The following is a 16,955-nucleotide window of genomic DNA, read 5'->3' on the forward strand; positions in this document are numbered from 1 at the left end:
TAATGAGTAATAGAAAAATATCACCGGGGCCTCCTCCAACCGTTAAACTATCAGTAATGTCCCTGTAATTGTCTAAAATTGCTGGCTGATTTTTTTTCTTTCGTTGAAGAATTAGTCAATTTTTCCTACTAGTTATAACTTGTGATTTTCCATTGCGAAACACATAAAGCATCTTAATCAGCAGGTCACCTACCTGCCCGCCTCTCACCATTTTCTCCCTTTTCGGTCCACCAGTTGCCCTGTAGGTACTAGCGACTTTGAAATCTCTGTGTTTAAAAAAAAAGCATTATCCTTGATTCAACACTTTTGGGGAAATTCACGAGAACGAAAAAGAAGTCTCGTCTGAAACGTAACCTACCTGATTTGGACTTCTACATATTTTGGACTCTGCTAATGTATTTGCCTCCTGTACTGCCAGGTTTCTCTGCATTTGTTTCGTTTGATGCAACAAGTACATTCCTTGGGTTGTCCATTAAGTTTCAACATCATTAGTCTATCTCTAATTGTTTGCAATTAAACAGAATCCACTGTTAAAAAAAAACATCACCGAAAACGTTTCATATTTGAACGATAGCCAAGAGGAAACGGTGGACCAATGTGACAAAATTGCTGTTAAATATACAATTGTAATATTTTTTATGTTTTTTAGTTTGTCTGATTTGGGATTATGCATGTTACGTGTTTGAAAAGGTTTCTTTGTAACGTTTTATCTAAATTATTGTGGAAAGGTCCGAAATGTGACAAATTTGTTTTAACAATAAAAGAATTGTCAATCGTGATATTTTGTATATTCAGTGAAGCCAATTTTCATCAAAATTAACACTCATCACCAAATCAAAACTGATAGTAATCCATGGTTTCGATGCACGAATATGTATACGGACGGAAACCTTCCATGGTAACCTATTTTCAAATTGTAAACAAATCAGTATCGATGAAATGCGTAACCAAGTTCGCTTGTTTGCATTCCCTCCATTCATTCATTCCGCGTGATCATTTTTTAATCTGAGTATGCTTCAATATGTTCGATTCTTATTCATTCAGAAGTGAGGCACGAGATGCATAATATTCTTCGAATTCAATCGAAGTGATTGAGACAGTTTTGGTGCTCTAATGCATAAGAAGGGCATTTGAAACCTATAGTTACGGGCCTTTATGGTACTAGAGCCTCGGATAGTACTATTGATGCCAAAACATCCTCATTTTCATGCCCAAAAAAATTGCAACGAATGCTATTTGATTCATTCATCAAGTATCGAAAGTTATCGATTGCGATGAGAAAGTATTCATATTGGCCCGATCTTCACTCAATGCTGAGTTGCCTCTGACAACACGTAGTACAGCATTTATTGATGAATGAAAAGTTCTATTTGGTGCGTTATGTATTTGGATTTGATCGCCTACTATAAATAGGATGGCCTGATAGGCAAGGACAATTGGTTCAGTATACAACATTCAACGTTGATATGCATCATTTTAGATCAACAATATTTTCATCAATCACCATCACTGTGTATATTATCACGCTAGATGCTTACAGGCCTAACAGTGCTGTGTTCATTCGAACAAATGCTTTCCGAAATTCATTCAACTCACTCTCCTCTCCATTCTCTTTTCGCCGGAACCGCCACGCACGCACACAACAAACGACGGATTGTGTCTTCCCTTCCCATTCAGTCGGTGTGCCGGTGTGCGATCAATAAGCTGCTCGCTCGTCAGTCAAATTCATTCTCAGTTTGTGCTTTGCTTTCTATGCACACGAAATTTTTTTTTCGCTAGTTTCGGAATGTGAAAAATTGTGTTATATTTATTTGTGTCTGCTTTTGAGTGTTAGAAAATTGCATTTTAGGCCAAGGAAGTGGAATTCGGTGTGGGTTCGTGGTAGCATTTCTCTAAGCTGTGGTTTTCGTAGCCAACGTCAACGCAGAGAATACGTTTCCCATTGTGCTTTCGATGGAGCCAACCAAATTTATTGACGTCTGCATTATTGGAAATATGTTCGCTCAGTGTTCAAATTCACTGTTGCAGTGATTGTTTCAATTTGTAAACTAAATACAACGGAAACCAGGAGTTCAGAAAGTGTACTCTCGAACAAGTGAGTTGAATATAATTTCTATGATTCATCCGATTCTGTAAATGTTAGCTTCAAAAGTTACAAATGTGTAAACAAAATAATGTCTGAATAAAACAGGCGACCCCGCCACTATTGAGATTTCTGACAGTTCATTTACAACCACAGATGCAAAGTCAACCCCAAGGAGTTTGGTTTGTTTGCCTAACCTCAACCGGTTTTTGCAGTGCATTTTTAATGTAGAATACATTTAAGGTTTCAATATAGGGGTCCCGTTTCAAAATATCGGCTGCGGCGCCGCGTCAGATTTTGAACGTTAATAACTTTTATCATACTTAACAGAATGATTTGATTTTTAGGCCAATTTGTTGCAAATATGTTCCTCTATGCTGTATTAAAATTTGAAGTATGTATAACATGCACTAATAACAAAAAAATGTGTTTTGAAAAATCTTTCGAAAACGACTCGGAAAAGTGAAAATTTTCAGCCCATCCCGCACAGAGCCGTCGTTATGGTAGACCAACCGAACAATAAAATAATGAAAAGTTTATATATAGGTCCACTACATGTTTGTTCGTATGGTTATTCGCATTGGGTTGCTTGACGAGAGCACTTGGTGGGGGAAAGACGGCATATTCCTTTGGTTAGGCCATTAGAAGCCGGACGGAAAGGAAAGGCTCATGCACGGCACGAGAACGAGCGAGAAAGCGATAGTAGTGCATATTAGCGCGATTATATAAATATCTGTCGGTCGGTTTTTCTCATCATTCGTATTCGTTCAAGCACTAGCAAGCAGCCAGTCCACCGAAGAAAAGCAGTTGGCGATGACGACGGCGGAAAAAGTGCCCCAGCTACTGGTGACTCATCGCAACCCGATCAGGAACTGTCGCCCTGCAAGAATTTCGCCCCAACTAAAGGGCAACAGAGTAGGCTATCGTTCCAGCGTCTGGGTCGTGAGATTGTGCAGGACTGCAAAGTCGAGCTACGCTTACAAAGCTCAGTCGCAATGATGCCCCGAGAAGCCAACGATGCCTACTTGGTCGGTTTGTTCGAGAATGCAAAATAGTGCTTTCTAGCTCACCGTGTCCGCGGGAAGTGCGTCTGAATTATGCTCCCGCAATAAAACAATAAACGGTTCTTTACAGGACCAATTAATTGTGTTCTAATAAGAGTTAAACTGAAATTTACATTTTATGGTGTATAACAAATAATTTTCAGAAAGCAATATAAGAAATACGATGTGTGGAAAGAAAGAAAGAGAATTTAAATTATCCTCTCTCGCTCGTTTTCGTGCACTGCTTTTCCATTCCTTTCTGCTGCTACTACCATCATAACTAAAACGAATGTGCGTTTTCCCCCACCATCTCATGGCCAGTGTTGCCACAATTGCATGTCGCTATAACAATTTGAATTATTTTATTGATCCTCTCTAGTATTGATAAAATATAGAACATACAAAGTACACTAGTCGCATGCTTTTATTCGAACTTTTTGGCAGCCTCCGTTGATTAACTGCATAAATCGATTTGTTTGTGCAGCTCCTTGCTAGTAGCAAACTAAATAGCCTTTATCAGCGCTAACAAATAAAACAAAAGAATTTAAATTTGTGAAAATCTTCTTCCTTCTTTTCAAATCTGCAACATTCTTTGAAAATATTGTTGGAATGTTGTTATTGAAAAACTGAACATGCAAGTTTGCTAGCACTGGCCACTAGATTGAAGGCGATGGAAAGACAGAATATTCGTTTTGGTTATGCTAGTATTGGTAGCCGAACGGAAAGGAAAGGCACAGGAATGGCACGAAAACGAGCGGGAGAGCGATAGTAGTGCTTTCTCGTGTTTTCATATATGAATATTGGTCGGTCGGTTTTTCTCATCATTCGTATTCGTTCAAGCACTAGTAAGCAGCCAGTCCACCGGAGGAAAGCAGTTGGCGATGATGACGGTCCGCAAAAGTGCCCAGCTACTGGTGGCCCATCGCAACCAACTACCGATCAGGAACTGTCGCCATGCTAGTATTTCGCCCCAACTAAAGGGCAACGGAGCAACTAATCCGCTGGCTAACATTCCAGCGTCTGGTTCGTAAGGTTGTGTATTACTTCAAAGTCGAGTTACGCTTACAAAACTCAGCCGTAATGAAGCCAGTGATGCCTACTTGGTCGGTTTGTGGGAGTGGGCGTAAATTACAATAAAAGCAACGGTTCTTTTCAGGACCAATCAATTGTGTTCTAGTGAGAGTTAAACTGAAACTTTCATTTTAAGGTGTGTAGCAAATTTTCAACAAGCAACATAATACCAAATACAAATTTGTATTTGATAATACGTTGGGTGGAAAGAAGTAGCTTGCACACGGAACAAAAATTTAAATTATCCTCTCGCTCGTTTCCACTGCTTTTCCATTCCTTTCTACTGTTATTATCAGTATTACCAAAACGAATGTGTTGTTGCATGTGTTTAAGAGAAACGTTGAAGTCGCATGCTTCTATTTAAGCTTTTTGGCAGCCCCCGTGAACTAACTGCATTAAATGATTTTTTTGTGCAGCTCCGTGCTAGTAGCAAACAAAATGGCCCTACCAGTGTCTGATTCGTGAGATTGTGCAGGATTTCAAAGTCGAGCTAAGCTTATAAAGTTCAGCCGTAATGGTACCCGAAGAAGCCAGTCTTGTCGTTTTGTTCGAGGCTACAAAACAGTTCGCCAGGCACGTAACTATCATGCCAAAAATATCCAACGATCCAGCGCATCACCATCAACACCAACGCCGATACCAAAGGTTCTTTTCAGAACCACCATTATTACCATAGAGAATTATTTGAAAATTTCCCATTCAAACGTGATTCTGTTGAATATTATTAGATTTAAATTAACGTCTCGAATTGAAATCACGACGCTCCGGTTATGTGACAGACATTACCCACCCATCTTTTTTTATTGTGACCACGACTAACGGTTTAATATAGACACCCCATTTCAATATTTCTGAAGGAACAGAAGGTCGAGTTTGGAAAGTTTGTAACTTTCATTGTACTTAACCAAATTACACAATGTTCGCACTAATGAATCAGAAATATGATCAGGAATCTTCTGTTAGATTTGTATGTATATTTATATGTATGTATAATTTACATGAATAAAGAAAAATTGATTTTCAGGAATCAATTATTATCTGTTCTTCCATTGGCCAGTACTACGCGACTTCCTCATGCTAACAATTAATTTCATCGTTAGCCATCTCCCTCACCAAGGCCAACAACGCCAACAAAACCGGTCCTTTTCAGGACCACCATCATTTTTGTAAAGAATAATTTGAAATATTCCTCGCCCAAATCACCTTTTGTCCGAAAATCCTAATGAGTATCAACATATTTGAAGAACGTGTTCCTTATGTATTCTACGTCTCTCCGGTTATGTCGCAGACATTACCCACCCATCTTTTTTGTTTTCCTCACGAAATAATTCGGCACCGTTTCTTTTTTAACGGGAGTAGAAAGGTCAATTCTCGACAAACATATGATTGCGGCCTAAAAGCCAACTGTCAAAATCCATTTTGAATGGAAATTCCGGACAAACCGTTACACGCTAATCACAGATGTTGGTAGTAAACGAAAGAGAAAAATTTTCTCTATCATAAACTGTTGTGAACTGTGTTCGACTAGTAACGGTTTGTCTGGAATTTCCATTCAAAGTGGATTTTGACAGTTGGCTTTTAGGCCGTAATCATATGTTTGTCGAGAATTGGTCGGTGTTAAGTCAGACCGGACTAAGCGACAAAATATTGATTTCGAGAAAAACGAGTTTAAAGTTCGAATCGTAGCATCCTTTACATTATGATTGGAAATTAATTTTTGCCATAATTCTTGTTTATTGTTACTTATTTCAAATCTGTCAATGGTCGAATGTAACTGACGATATTCTTTATCCAGTGCTAATATTATCTCATTTTTTTGATGTTTTGCGACTTAATCCGGTCTGAATGAACACCGACCAATTGACCTTTCTACTCCCGTTAAAAAAGAAACGGTGCCGAAATATTTCGTGAGGAAAACAAAAAATGTTCAACAATTAAGGTTTAATACCTTAATTGTTGATTTTTTGTCCCTCGGCATGATACTGTACCTTGATGTGGTCCGGGGGCTTTTCCACCAAAGCAGTATTACAGTGATTATATCACATAAACTTGGGATACGATTATTTTCTTTTTAGTTAAGCTACATTGTGATCAATTTTAGTACTTAACTTGGCGACCTTTATTATCCACTGCTATGGTCAAATAATATACAATGTGGGTTTAGGGCCCAATTCTCTCTGCAGGCACCTCATTCCAAACGTACAAACGTGGTCTACGCGATAACACAAACCTGGTCACAAATACGAATGCCCGCGATCTCGCCAATATTCAAACACCCCGATTGATTAGGTGAACGTTGGAACCTAAGAACCTAAGCTCGCGCAATCATGAATCGGTCACGTCCGGAAGTCTCCGCCCTTGATCATAGCAGCCCAAATTCATGCCTTTAGTTGGACCAATAGAAATAAAAACTAGACAAGACGTCCATGTGCGCCACACGCTTATAAAAATAATGTGTCCACGCGAAGTTACATACTAGCACACGCGACAAATACGTCCACATACAAACGCTCGAGTCCTTCTCGATCATCCACGCACGACTACACCCACGATCTCGTAAAAAGTGTAACACCCTCGTGACTAAGTGAATGGTTTAGCACTAATAAATTAACAATCCCGGTCTCGAGAGTGAACCTCCAAATGCCCGTGTTCCCGCGAAACTACATAAAAATCGAATGCAAAGTCACATACACGCGACAAAAAAATATCAAAATGCTTGAGCCCTTCGCGACCATCGACGCAACCCATACTCGCGCTCTTCCAGACATTATAACATCCCGGCGATAATATGAACGTCTCGGCACTTGTAATCACTCAAACGCAGTCTCAAGCGTGAACCTACAGTCCCCCGCACTCGCGCATTCATGAATCGTTCGCGTCCGGAAGTCTCTATCCCCGATTCCAGAAGTCTAGGTCCATGCCTTAATTAAATCAATTAGCTCTACAGTTCCAGTAGGACAACTCTCGAAAAAATCGGCATATTATTAATACTCAATAACAATACTAACTCTTCTCTTTATTTTTTTTTTTTTATTTATTTTCGGTCTCATGCGTTATTTTCTTGTGATGACCTTTTTGAGCTCATACATCCAAGAAGAGCAACATTGCTGCCAACAATGATTCTTCTCTGCCATCGGACGTCGCCAGGTTTTAGAACAATGGATATGTATTCTCATACTCGATGGTATCAGATAAGTAGGAACGATCAACAAACTGCAAGTAGTATATTACACATTTCTTGTTTTGAAGTATAAAATATTCGTATTAAAATATTATTTACAGGCTCTACACATATCTCAACACACACAAATACACAAATGCTTGACAGGTGACTGGGCAAAGTGCATTCACTCGTAGGATCTATCATTTCGATGATCGCCTCGATTCTACGAAACCAGTGCACAAGTAAGCTGACATAAGCTAGTCTCATCTGGTGAATGCATGTAACCTGGAAACCCCAGACACGACAGGACGAGACGGACAGACTGGACTCGACGGGGCCTAGTTCAGAGTTTTTGAGCATTCTTCAATGCACGGTTATTGATCTAAAAAAAGAAACATTCGGCATGTTATTTTTCCTTTTATTACTGTATCTTGAGTTGGGTTCATACTGATATTCACTAGCACAGTCAATTGCATATTCTCCCATATACATTCACATCCAAAACGTGCAAACGCCCCTTACTTTCGCGATAACACAAACCTGGTCAAAAACGCGAACTTACATTACAATTTCAATCATCCACATACACCTACGCTCGCAATTTCGCCAACACCCCTTTACTTAAGTGAACTTTTCAGCACCTATAACTTTACAACCGCGGTCTCAAGCACCCACCACTCGCGCGATCATAGACCGGCTACGTTCGGAATTCTCTACTCTCGATCAGCCTAGATTCATGCCTTCAGTTGGACCGATCGGGAAAGATGCTCATATTCACTAGACAACACGTTTCTCTACCAAACACTGAAAATTAATTGTTAGATTCACGGTCCGCGCGCGTTCGTTCGAGAATATACGTGAATGTGCGAATGGCAACACGGATCTAAAACCGGATTTATGCACGCAAAGTTGGAGACACGCTGGCATTCATATGCTCGAGCCTTTAGCGATCACACTATTACACAATTAGTAAACGCCCACGCTAACTCAGACAGATATACACTCCTGGACTCGAACGCTAAAAACCACACCTTCCACGCATACACCACCCAGGACTGAACATTAGATTCATACATACAAAGCAACAAGTAATAATTACAGGTATTCGTCTGGCAACCGGGGGAAGTACATCTCAAACGCAGAACTTATCATTTCAATGATGGCCTTGGATCTGCGTTGCCTGTGTTCAAGGCACCATAGCTTTGTCCGTCAGGTCAAGGATGTATGAAACCCGCTAGCCACCACCCTCGGCCCTAGCTGCCCATAAAGGGATAAAAAAAATACCTTAATTGTTGATTTTTTGTGTTTTCTATATTTAAAATTAATGAATTTGAAAAATTATAAATTAAAATAACCACAAAGTAGAATTTAAAACATTAAAATATTAGAAGATTAAAAAATTCAGCAATGTAAAAATTAAATTAAAAAACTAAAAAATTATAGAATTAAAAGATTAAAATTAAAAAATCCAAAAAATGGAAACTTGAAATTAAAAAATTAAAATCTCAAAAAAATTTAAAATTTAATACAGAAAAAATATTGAAAATTTTAAAAGTAACGGATTCAAAAATTTAAAAAAATAAAGTTATTAATAGCAAAATTAAAAAATTCAAACGGATTAACAATTTCGGAATTTTAAAATTTAGGTATTTAAAAACCTAAAAATTAAAAAAAATCAAGATCTTAACATTTTAAAAATTTAATGTTCAGAAATTTAAGAATTTTAAGATTTAAGAATTTAAAAAACTAAGGATTTAAAAATTCAAGGATCTACAAATTTAGAACTGAAAATTTAAAAATCTAAGAACGAAAAAATTTCAAAATCGAAGAAATAAAAAAATCAAAAGAAATTGAAAATTCGAGGAACTAGAAAAATAAACGATTAAAAAAATAATCTAGAGATTTTAAAAGTAAAAAATAGGAAAATAAATATTTAAGAAATAAAAAAAATTTAAACCTGAAAATTAAAAAAAATTGAGACAAAAAATTTTAAAATTTACGAAATTAATAAAGTAAAAAATTTAAAAGATTAGGAAAAAAGACCATTGAAACAACAAAAACTGAGACTTAACAAAATTTAAACGTTGAGAAATCGAGCTAAACTTAAAAATTTTAAAATGCAAAAACAAGAAATTTTAAAAATTTGAAAGTTTAATATAAAAATAAAAATACAATGGAGACCCGATTTTATCAGCCCCCGATCTTATCTACCCCTGATTTTGTCAGCTTTATATGAAAATTGATGGTTGGTAGTTTGATGGGCTCTAGCAGACGAACGAAGTTGAATTCGTATAAATCCTCTTCTGGGCATATATTTCTTATCTTAGAGATTCGAAAAATGCAAAAATAAAAATATTTTTTTTTAATTTTGCTCTGTCAGATCCCCTTAAGGGGAACTTGAAGTGAATAATGAGACAAGGTTGCGAGGCTATATCTAAGGAACAAAGAAGAATATTTTAAGAGCTTCGGTTTTTTAAAAAGACAGAAAAATATATGTCCAGATTTTATCAATGTTTATATCTGTTTTATCAGCTAAAATTCGCCAAGGGGCTGATAAAAACGGGCCATTACTGTGTCAAGAAACAAAAAATTGAAAAATTAAAAAAATAAAGCTAATCTATAACTAAAAATATTTATGAAATTAAAAAAGAAAACAAACTCAAGAATCCCAGTATTATAAAATTTAGGAATTCAAAATTCCAGAATATAAGAATTTGAAACATTAAAAATCAAGAATCTGGGCCCTTAAATTTTATAATCGAAGAATTTAAAATTTTAAGAATCTTGAAATTAAGAAAAATTGAAGATTTGAAAGATGGACCGCTGTATGCCCATGCAAACAGCGACGTTTTCAGACAGCTGTAACTTTTGGTTTAGGCAATATTGGCCTACAAAAAAACAAGGCTAATAAATGTGATTATTTAGGGTGACCATATCAGACGAGTAAAAAACCAGGACAGTCGAAAGGGTACTGATTCCCCCCGTTACCTCTCAATCGACATTACCTTTTCCGCATGTGGCAGTTAAAAAGTTATGGGGTCTGGCAGGCAGAGCTTGCACAGTAAAAAAGTTATGGGAGTCTGGGAGGAAGAGCTCTGCCAGAAAATCTTTCATCGGAATTCCACAGTGGCAGTTCTTGCTACACCACCATAAACAAACGTTTAATGCTGAGATAGTCTATGCAGTACCGGCGAGGAGTTTCCAGTACTAAAAACACGACATGGACGTAAATCAGAAACATCAGTGATCCCAAGTCCCTGCGCTATGCCTGGCAATCTCCATTGACAGCCATTATCTCTCGACTTGAGAGCTGCAAAACCTACCGTTGTTACCACAAATATCTCCGTTTAATCGATTATATGAAAACTGGCGGATAGCTTGGTGTAAATAATATCAGTTTGAGCCCGAGCTTGAAAAAATTGACATCCCTGCGTGAATTTGAAAGAAAACAAAATTCAATTCATGCACGTCGCGATGAAAGAAATGTTTGGTTCGTTTCCCTCTTTTTCGTTCACGCTATTCTCGCTGTTAATGTTGTATGGGCTTTCACGATTACCTGGTTTGAGTTGCTTGTGGGGCCTACGGGTCACGATCGCGTATCTGTGTTCTTTGTTATTTACTTTAATATCGGTGGTGCTGGCAGTTGTTTGGGAAGTAGTAGGCACATCACAATGATCGTCCATGCTGTGCGTACGTTCTGTTGTTCCAGTATTCGTTGGTGCCTGAGCTGCAACTCCGGTGGTTTGTGATTTAGTTGATGTTGATGAGGGGCTGTGTGATGGGTATGCTTGCAGTTTATATTGCTTCGTTAGAGGTTTGTGTACATGGTTTCTCGTAGTGTGTCTTCTTGTATAACAACGTAGGACACGCAGGAGTCTGTCCTTCCTACTTGCACAGCGGGATTTGAGATTTGGTCACGCGTTTTGCTTTGAATTGAAAGTTCAGATATGAAGGAATAGGTCACTCGCATTCTCACGAAACAAAAACCGTTGGAAATACCTAAATTTTCTCCGGGTTTCAAACTTAAAGGATTCCACCGTTACGTATTCCGACATGATGGTTGTAATAAATTTATTAATAGTAGCCAGGTGTTCATCGTGCAGACGCATATCAATCTTATCATTGTCAATATAAATGGGTATCTTGGTCCTAACATTATCGTGCTCAACGGCGTATTGCATGTTGTCTTCCATTGCGTAGCTTTCCGTTATAGCCAAAATTTTAAATGTTGTCAGTAATGAGTGTAGTGAGCTTGTATAACGACGACTTCCGTTAGTCTAAACTGCATTTGCAAATTTGCTGTTGAATTTTGCTGTTGAGTTTCAAACATCTTGAAATGAATGATCGATATCGTATCGATGAAAGTAACGGTGCTTTATTGTTCACACTGGCTTTGGACGAAATTTATTATTCGATTGCTTTGCTTGTTTATAGTACTGGCACGGTACATATAGACAGCGGACTTTAGGTAGAAACATTCGTTTGATTCACTGCACTGTTGACAAGCAGAGCGACTGATTAGGTGCTATTTTTCTTTTTTGAGGATGAGTATACGTTGCAGTTATGGTTGCGGTCAGTCGTTACTGCGATCTAGAGCATAGTGAAAATCGAAGACTGAATAGATAGAAATATATTAGGCTTACAGGAGAAAAACCAGGACAAATCAAGCATTTTCCTCGACTTCCTAGGACACCAGGACAGACAATGCAAAACCAGGACATGTCCTGAGAAACCAGGACGTATGGTCACCCTAGATTATTACCTTTCATTTGAGCACTAACAGTTACGAGTATTAGCTCAAGAACTGAGTTTTAGATATCATCACTCACTCAGCATTTTAAAAACTAACACAAAAATAAAAAAAATAGAAATTGCATTTTGCTACCAGTGTCTTTTCAGCAAAAAAAGGGTCCGAACGCAGTTCTCTCTCAGTAAGCCCCATTGTGCTTGTGAGACGCGAGAGAAGAGGGGATGGTGTTAACCTCCCCCCTCCCTAACGTCCCATAACCTCACATATTACTATACCAATCTGGCATTTTTGCAGTGAACCTTCGTACATCGTCCGCGAGAAGACGATCCCGACAGTGCCCACGCAATAGGAATCCAAAGGAGTTGCCCCCTTAAAGTTTAGATTCTGACACTTTCTGTCCTCGGCCTGGGGACTTTACCCATGGTGTGCTGTTTTCTCCTCAATGAGAGAGAGAGAAAGTGCGTAAGAGAGTTATCAGAGAAACTCGTATGTGACCACGAGAATTGAGCTAGAAAGAACCGCTAGACCCCGGCGGGGTGATCGGTGCTGTGCTGCTAATATACGCAGCATGGTGGTGTTTTAGTTCTAGCGATGACTAATTGTAATGGGATGGATGGATGGGTACCGACAGACGGGAAAAATTTGAAGCATGTGAACTCCGATTCAAGGTGGTGGTTAATTTTAGTGAGATGTTATTTTAAGAATTTACGTGCAGAATCCACACATAGATGTATATTATTAGACCGGCCGGCGTTCGGTTGAAAACTAAAAGCTATGTCATTATTGAATTGTAAGTTAAATATGTTTGTATTATTACTCACATTATTGTCTTCAATTAATGTTGCTACTCGGCCAGGCTGTAAAGGAACAAGCAGAAAAAGTTGTGTTAATTCTAGCATTTTGTAGTACTAGTAAATGAGGGTATCGAGGCAAAGATCGAAACAGGTAATTCTGTATTATGAAGGTCCATTTTGAGCAAACTAGTATGTAGTCTTGAATTAATTAGTTGAATGGGCTAATACTAGCCGCCTTTTCATTCTACTCATTTTAATATGAGCTCTAACAATCCGGCCTAACCTTTAAACGCGCAGGATCGATTTTTTTTCATTTACCGAAATTTGTCTCACTGCTTTACTACGATATTCTTGAGGAATATTATGTGAAAATTGTATACGTTAATTTAATGGTTGTATAAAAAGAAGTCCTCTCGATTCGATTGTTTACACAATTTCTTTATTATGTTGCTTAGAAACAAAATGTGGGCTGAAAAGTCAAAGAGGAAATTCTCAGAAATTGGTTTGAAAAGGACACACAATCTTCGTTCTATGGCAAACCCGATCCAAGTAATCCTTGTTTTTCAAAGTTCCGTTTAACAAGTAGAATGTTTCCTCAAATGAATAAAACTAAATGTGGGGAGCAATTTTTTGGTTTATGCAACGATATTGCGATGACGCTAGTCTTTAATAACCGTGAGTTGAAAGGGCCTTCAACTTTATTTTGTGTACTCGAAAGTTACCGTTGGTGATGAAACAGTGTAAATAAGTGTTAAAATATTTTGATTTTTGACTGCTGGCACGTTTCTCATTTTATCCAATAAAGAATTGTCTTGAATAACTACACAAATTGTAATGAATATTCTTACAGCGGTAACGACCGAATAGCGTAGCCCGGAGCAAAATCGAACAAACGAATATCGAATATGACCGAACTATCCAAAAACTGTGTATTTACTTGTATTGTAAATACCATGAAAAGTGCCTTTCTGCGCTGCCTAAGCCAATACCGGCCAACGGGCTACGTTGTGCGCTATCGATGAAAATTTTCACCCGTTTCCAGCTGTAGGCGGTAACAAGTAGCAACATACTCCGAGTGTGTATGTGTGTGAGCGATCCCACCGGTCAGTTACTAAATTTCTCCGTTCTCTTCGCAGCCTTCTGCTGATGATCGCGATTCATTCATGACCGTTGCAATTGGAATTCAATCCAATATGATCAATCCTAATGCATACGGTCAATCAAATTTCTCATTGAACCATCATATATTTGTTAAGTATTGACTCGAACTCCCCACGAGCAAAAATCTTGACAACAAACTAAACATTGATAAATATATTGATGGTGTAAGGGCACCATGAAAATTTGCAAATGCAGTCGTGATTCGTCGGTTGGACACTTGTTAACCGGACCTCTGTCTAGTGGGACCTCCGCTTGCTGGATAATTGGCCTGTGTTAAGCCAAAGAGGACCAAGCGCCATTTGGAGGTACCTTCCTAAAAATCGCTATCGCAGCTAATGTAGAATCATAAACACCTACATCAATTTATTTCTGAGCACTCAAATAGTAATCGATAACAAATAAGTACCCTTTAACTTTCTATAATAATGGTAAATAATCGAATTTTTTTTTTTTCAATAAAAATGCCAGGAAAAAATTATGGCGCTCAGTTCGCTTTGGCTTAACGCAGGTCAATTGTCCCATTAAAAAGCATTTGAATGTCTCATGTCAAATTCACTTCGACAAGCAAACTGACAAAAGTTAGAGATGTGATCAGACGCATTAAAACTACTAACATCCCCTTAGAGGGTAACCAACCTAATTTTAACCCCTACATATGTTGGACCCTGTTAATGTATTTGTCTCCTGCGCTGCCAGGTTTCTCTGCTTTTGGTTGGTTTGATGCAACATCTACATTCCTTGGGATATCTATTGAGTTTCAATATCATCAGTTCATCTCTAATTGGTGGGTTGCTCCTCTAATCTTCCGCCCATCACATCACATGATTTGGTATTCTTAGTATGTATAACAAACTTAAAGATGTGACACAAGGTGCTAAAAACGCACAAAAATCCTGTCAATCCTATTGATGATTGTTTGCTTTAAAGATAATACCAAGGGCCGTTCATAAATGATGCTGCGTATTAACAGTATTAACAGGAAAAACCATTATTTACCGAGAGAAAAACTAAAAAATTAATACTAATAGTGAAGCGGAATTAATAAAACCTTTTTTTTCTGCGAGACATTGTTTATGAACGGATCCCATACAAACAATATTCCATAACGAATATCACGTAACATCGATGACAGAGCAGTGGGATTGAGGCCAAGTTCTCCCTGGGTCGTGCAAAACTGAGAAGCAACATCAATTTCGGCACAGAAAACAAACTTCCATCTCAAGCGTTAAAGTTGAGTAAAAGACACATCCAAAGGTAATTGAGTTGTTACCACCAAAGGTGGTTCTGTCGTCATTCCGTTTAGTGCGTAAGTTTGAATTGATATCCAAGTGATCACTATAATTGACGAATTTCTCGGACGGGACAAGACAAGATACTTCTTCGTACACGGCCAAGTGGTATTTAGTTAAATCTCGCATATATCAATGATATTAAATGGCCTATCTTTACCCTCGTTTAAGTTTGTTGCGAAGACCCGATTCTATCAGCCCCCTATTTTATCAGCCTCATATGAAAATTGATAGTTGGTAGTTTGATGGGCTCTAGCAGACGAATCAAGTTGAATTCGAATAAATCCTTTCTTGAGCATATTTTTCTTATCCTGGAGATCCGAAATATGCAATTTTTTTATTTTGCATTGTGAGACCCATATAAGAGAAATTTAAGCTAAACAATCAGGAAAGGCTATGAGGGTATCAGCCTAAAATTCACCAAGGGGCTGATAAAAATGGGTCTTCACTGTATATGTATACCAAATTCGTTACTGATACTTTTTGCATGTATCCGGAAACTAGCAGTTGGGAAATTGGATTCTGAGATGATTATGACTTTCATTAGTTTAGTTTTCGATTCGGTATTTACTTGGCAGACTGTTGCTAATTCGTCCGATTTTGCAAATTTTGTCTCGCGGGACGGACCGAGATCCTCTAAGCTATAAGCTGCAGCCCTATACGGTGTAAAATCATGGGTTAATTAGTTGACTAGCTTAATATTAGCCACTTCTTCATTGTACTCATATAAAGATTGGTTAGAGCTCCAACTGCTAGATTTGTTCAACGCGCTGGACTAGCTTTTAAACGCTCATAATCGATTTTTCTAAATCTATCGAAATTCGCCTCAATGATTTACTACGATATTTTTGAGAGGTTTCTGAAATATTATGTTATAATTTTGAGCGTTCATGAATTCAATGGTTGTCCTCTTGATTCGAATTTTTACCTTCCTCAATCACAAATCGTCGCTGTTGTGCTATCTTATGACAAGCGTCATTTTGCACATTTCGAGAAAAACAGTTTTTAAAGTTTGAGATTGAATATCTTAAAACTTATGAATGGTATACACAATCCAAAGAAGACAATTGATGCTTCTATCTATTCTCTATCAACCTCTCAAATATTACGAAGATCGGTTGACTATGTTGCGAGTTTTTATTATGAATGTAAACAAAAGTCGCACTCACACGTGTCATAGACGTGTAATGATAACAAAATTTGTATGACGTGTCATGATCGTGCATGGAAAATTTTCCATAGAAAAAAATCATCAATTTTTAATTTTTATTCATATATTTGGTTTCATTTGGTCTATAAACAATTGGGGAGATGCATTTTAAAGGAAATGAGTCAGGGAATCTAGAAAAATAGTTATTTTTGGTTACAGTGTTGCCAAATATGCTATATTTCCAGTTTAAAACTTAAATTGTGTTTTTCTCACAACTCGTGTATTTTTCTTTTGAAAATTTTTATGCCATTGTGTTCCTCTGACATTTTTACACAAAAAAAACATCTAAAACTTCAATATAACTTGAGAAAATCCCTAGATACAGTGATTTGAGGCAAAAAACTCATAATTTCTCATCGTGTTTCTCGCTATATCTACGTAGCCATGTAGA

The 16,955-nt window shown here is 37.6% G+C and overlaps 1 protein-coding gene across 2 annotated transcripts in view; it reads right to left on the reverse strand.

The window, feature by feature from the left end:
* LOC131695389 (glutathione-specific gamma-glutamylcyclotransferase 1-like) overlaps positions 1-16,955 on the reverse strand; it is a 49,453-nt gene that overhangs the window by 14,100 nt on the left and 18,398 nt on the right. For both annotated transcript variants that reach the window (XM_058983864.1, XM_058983865.1), the window contains exon 3: positions 12,932-12,967. In XM_058983864.1, the coding sequence (XP_058839847.1) occupies positions 12,932-12,967 (36 nt within the window). The remainder of the gene's footprint in view (positions 1-12,931; positions 12,968-16,955) is intronic.

The sequence above is a fragment of the Topomyia yanbarensis genome, unplaced genomic scaffold (genome assembly GCF_030247195.1).
Source record: "Topomyia yanbarensis strain Yona2022 unplaced genomic scaffold, ASM3024719v1 HiC_scaffold_4, whole genome shotgun sequence".
Taxonomy (NCBI): Eukaryota; Metazoa; Arthropoda; class Insecta; order Diptera; family Culicidae; genus Topomyia; species Topomyia yanbarensis.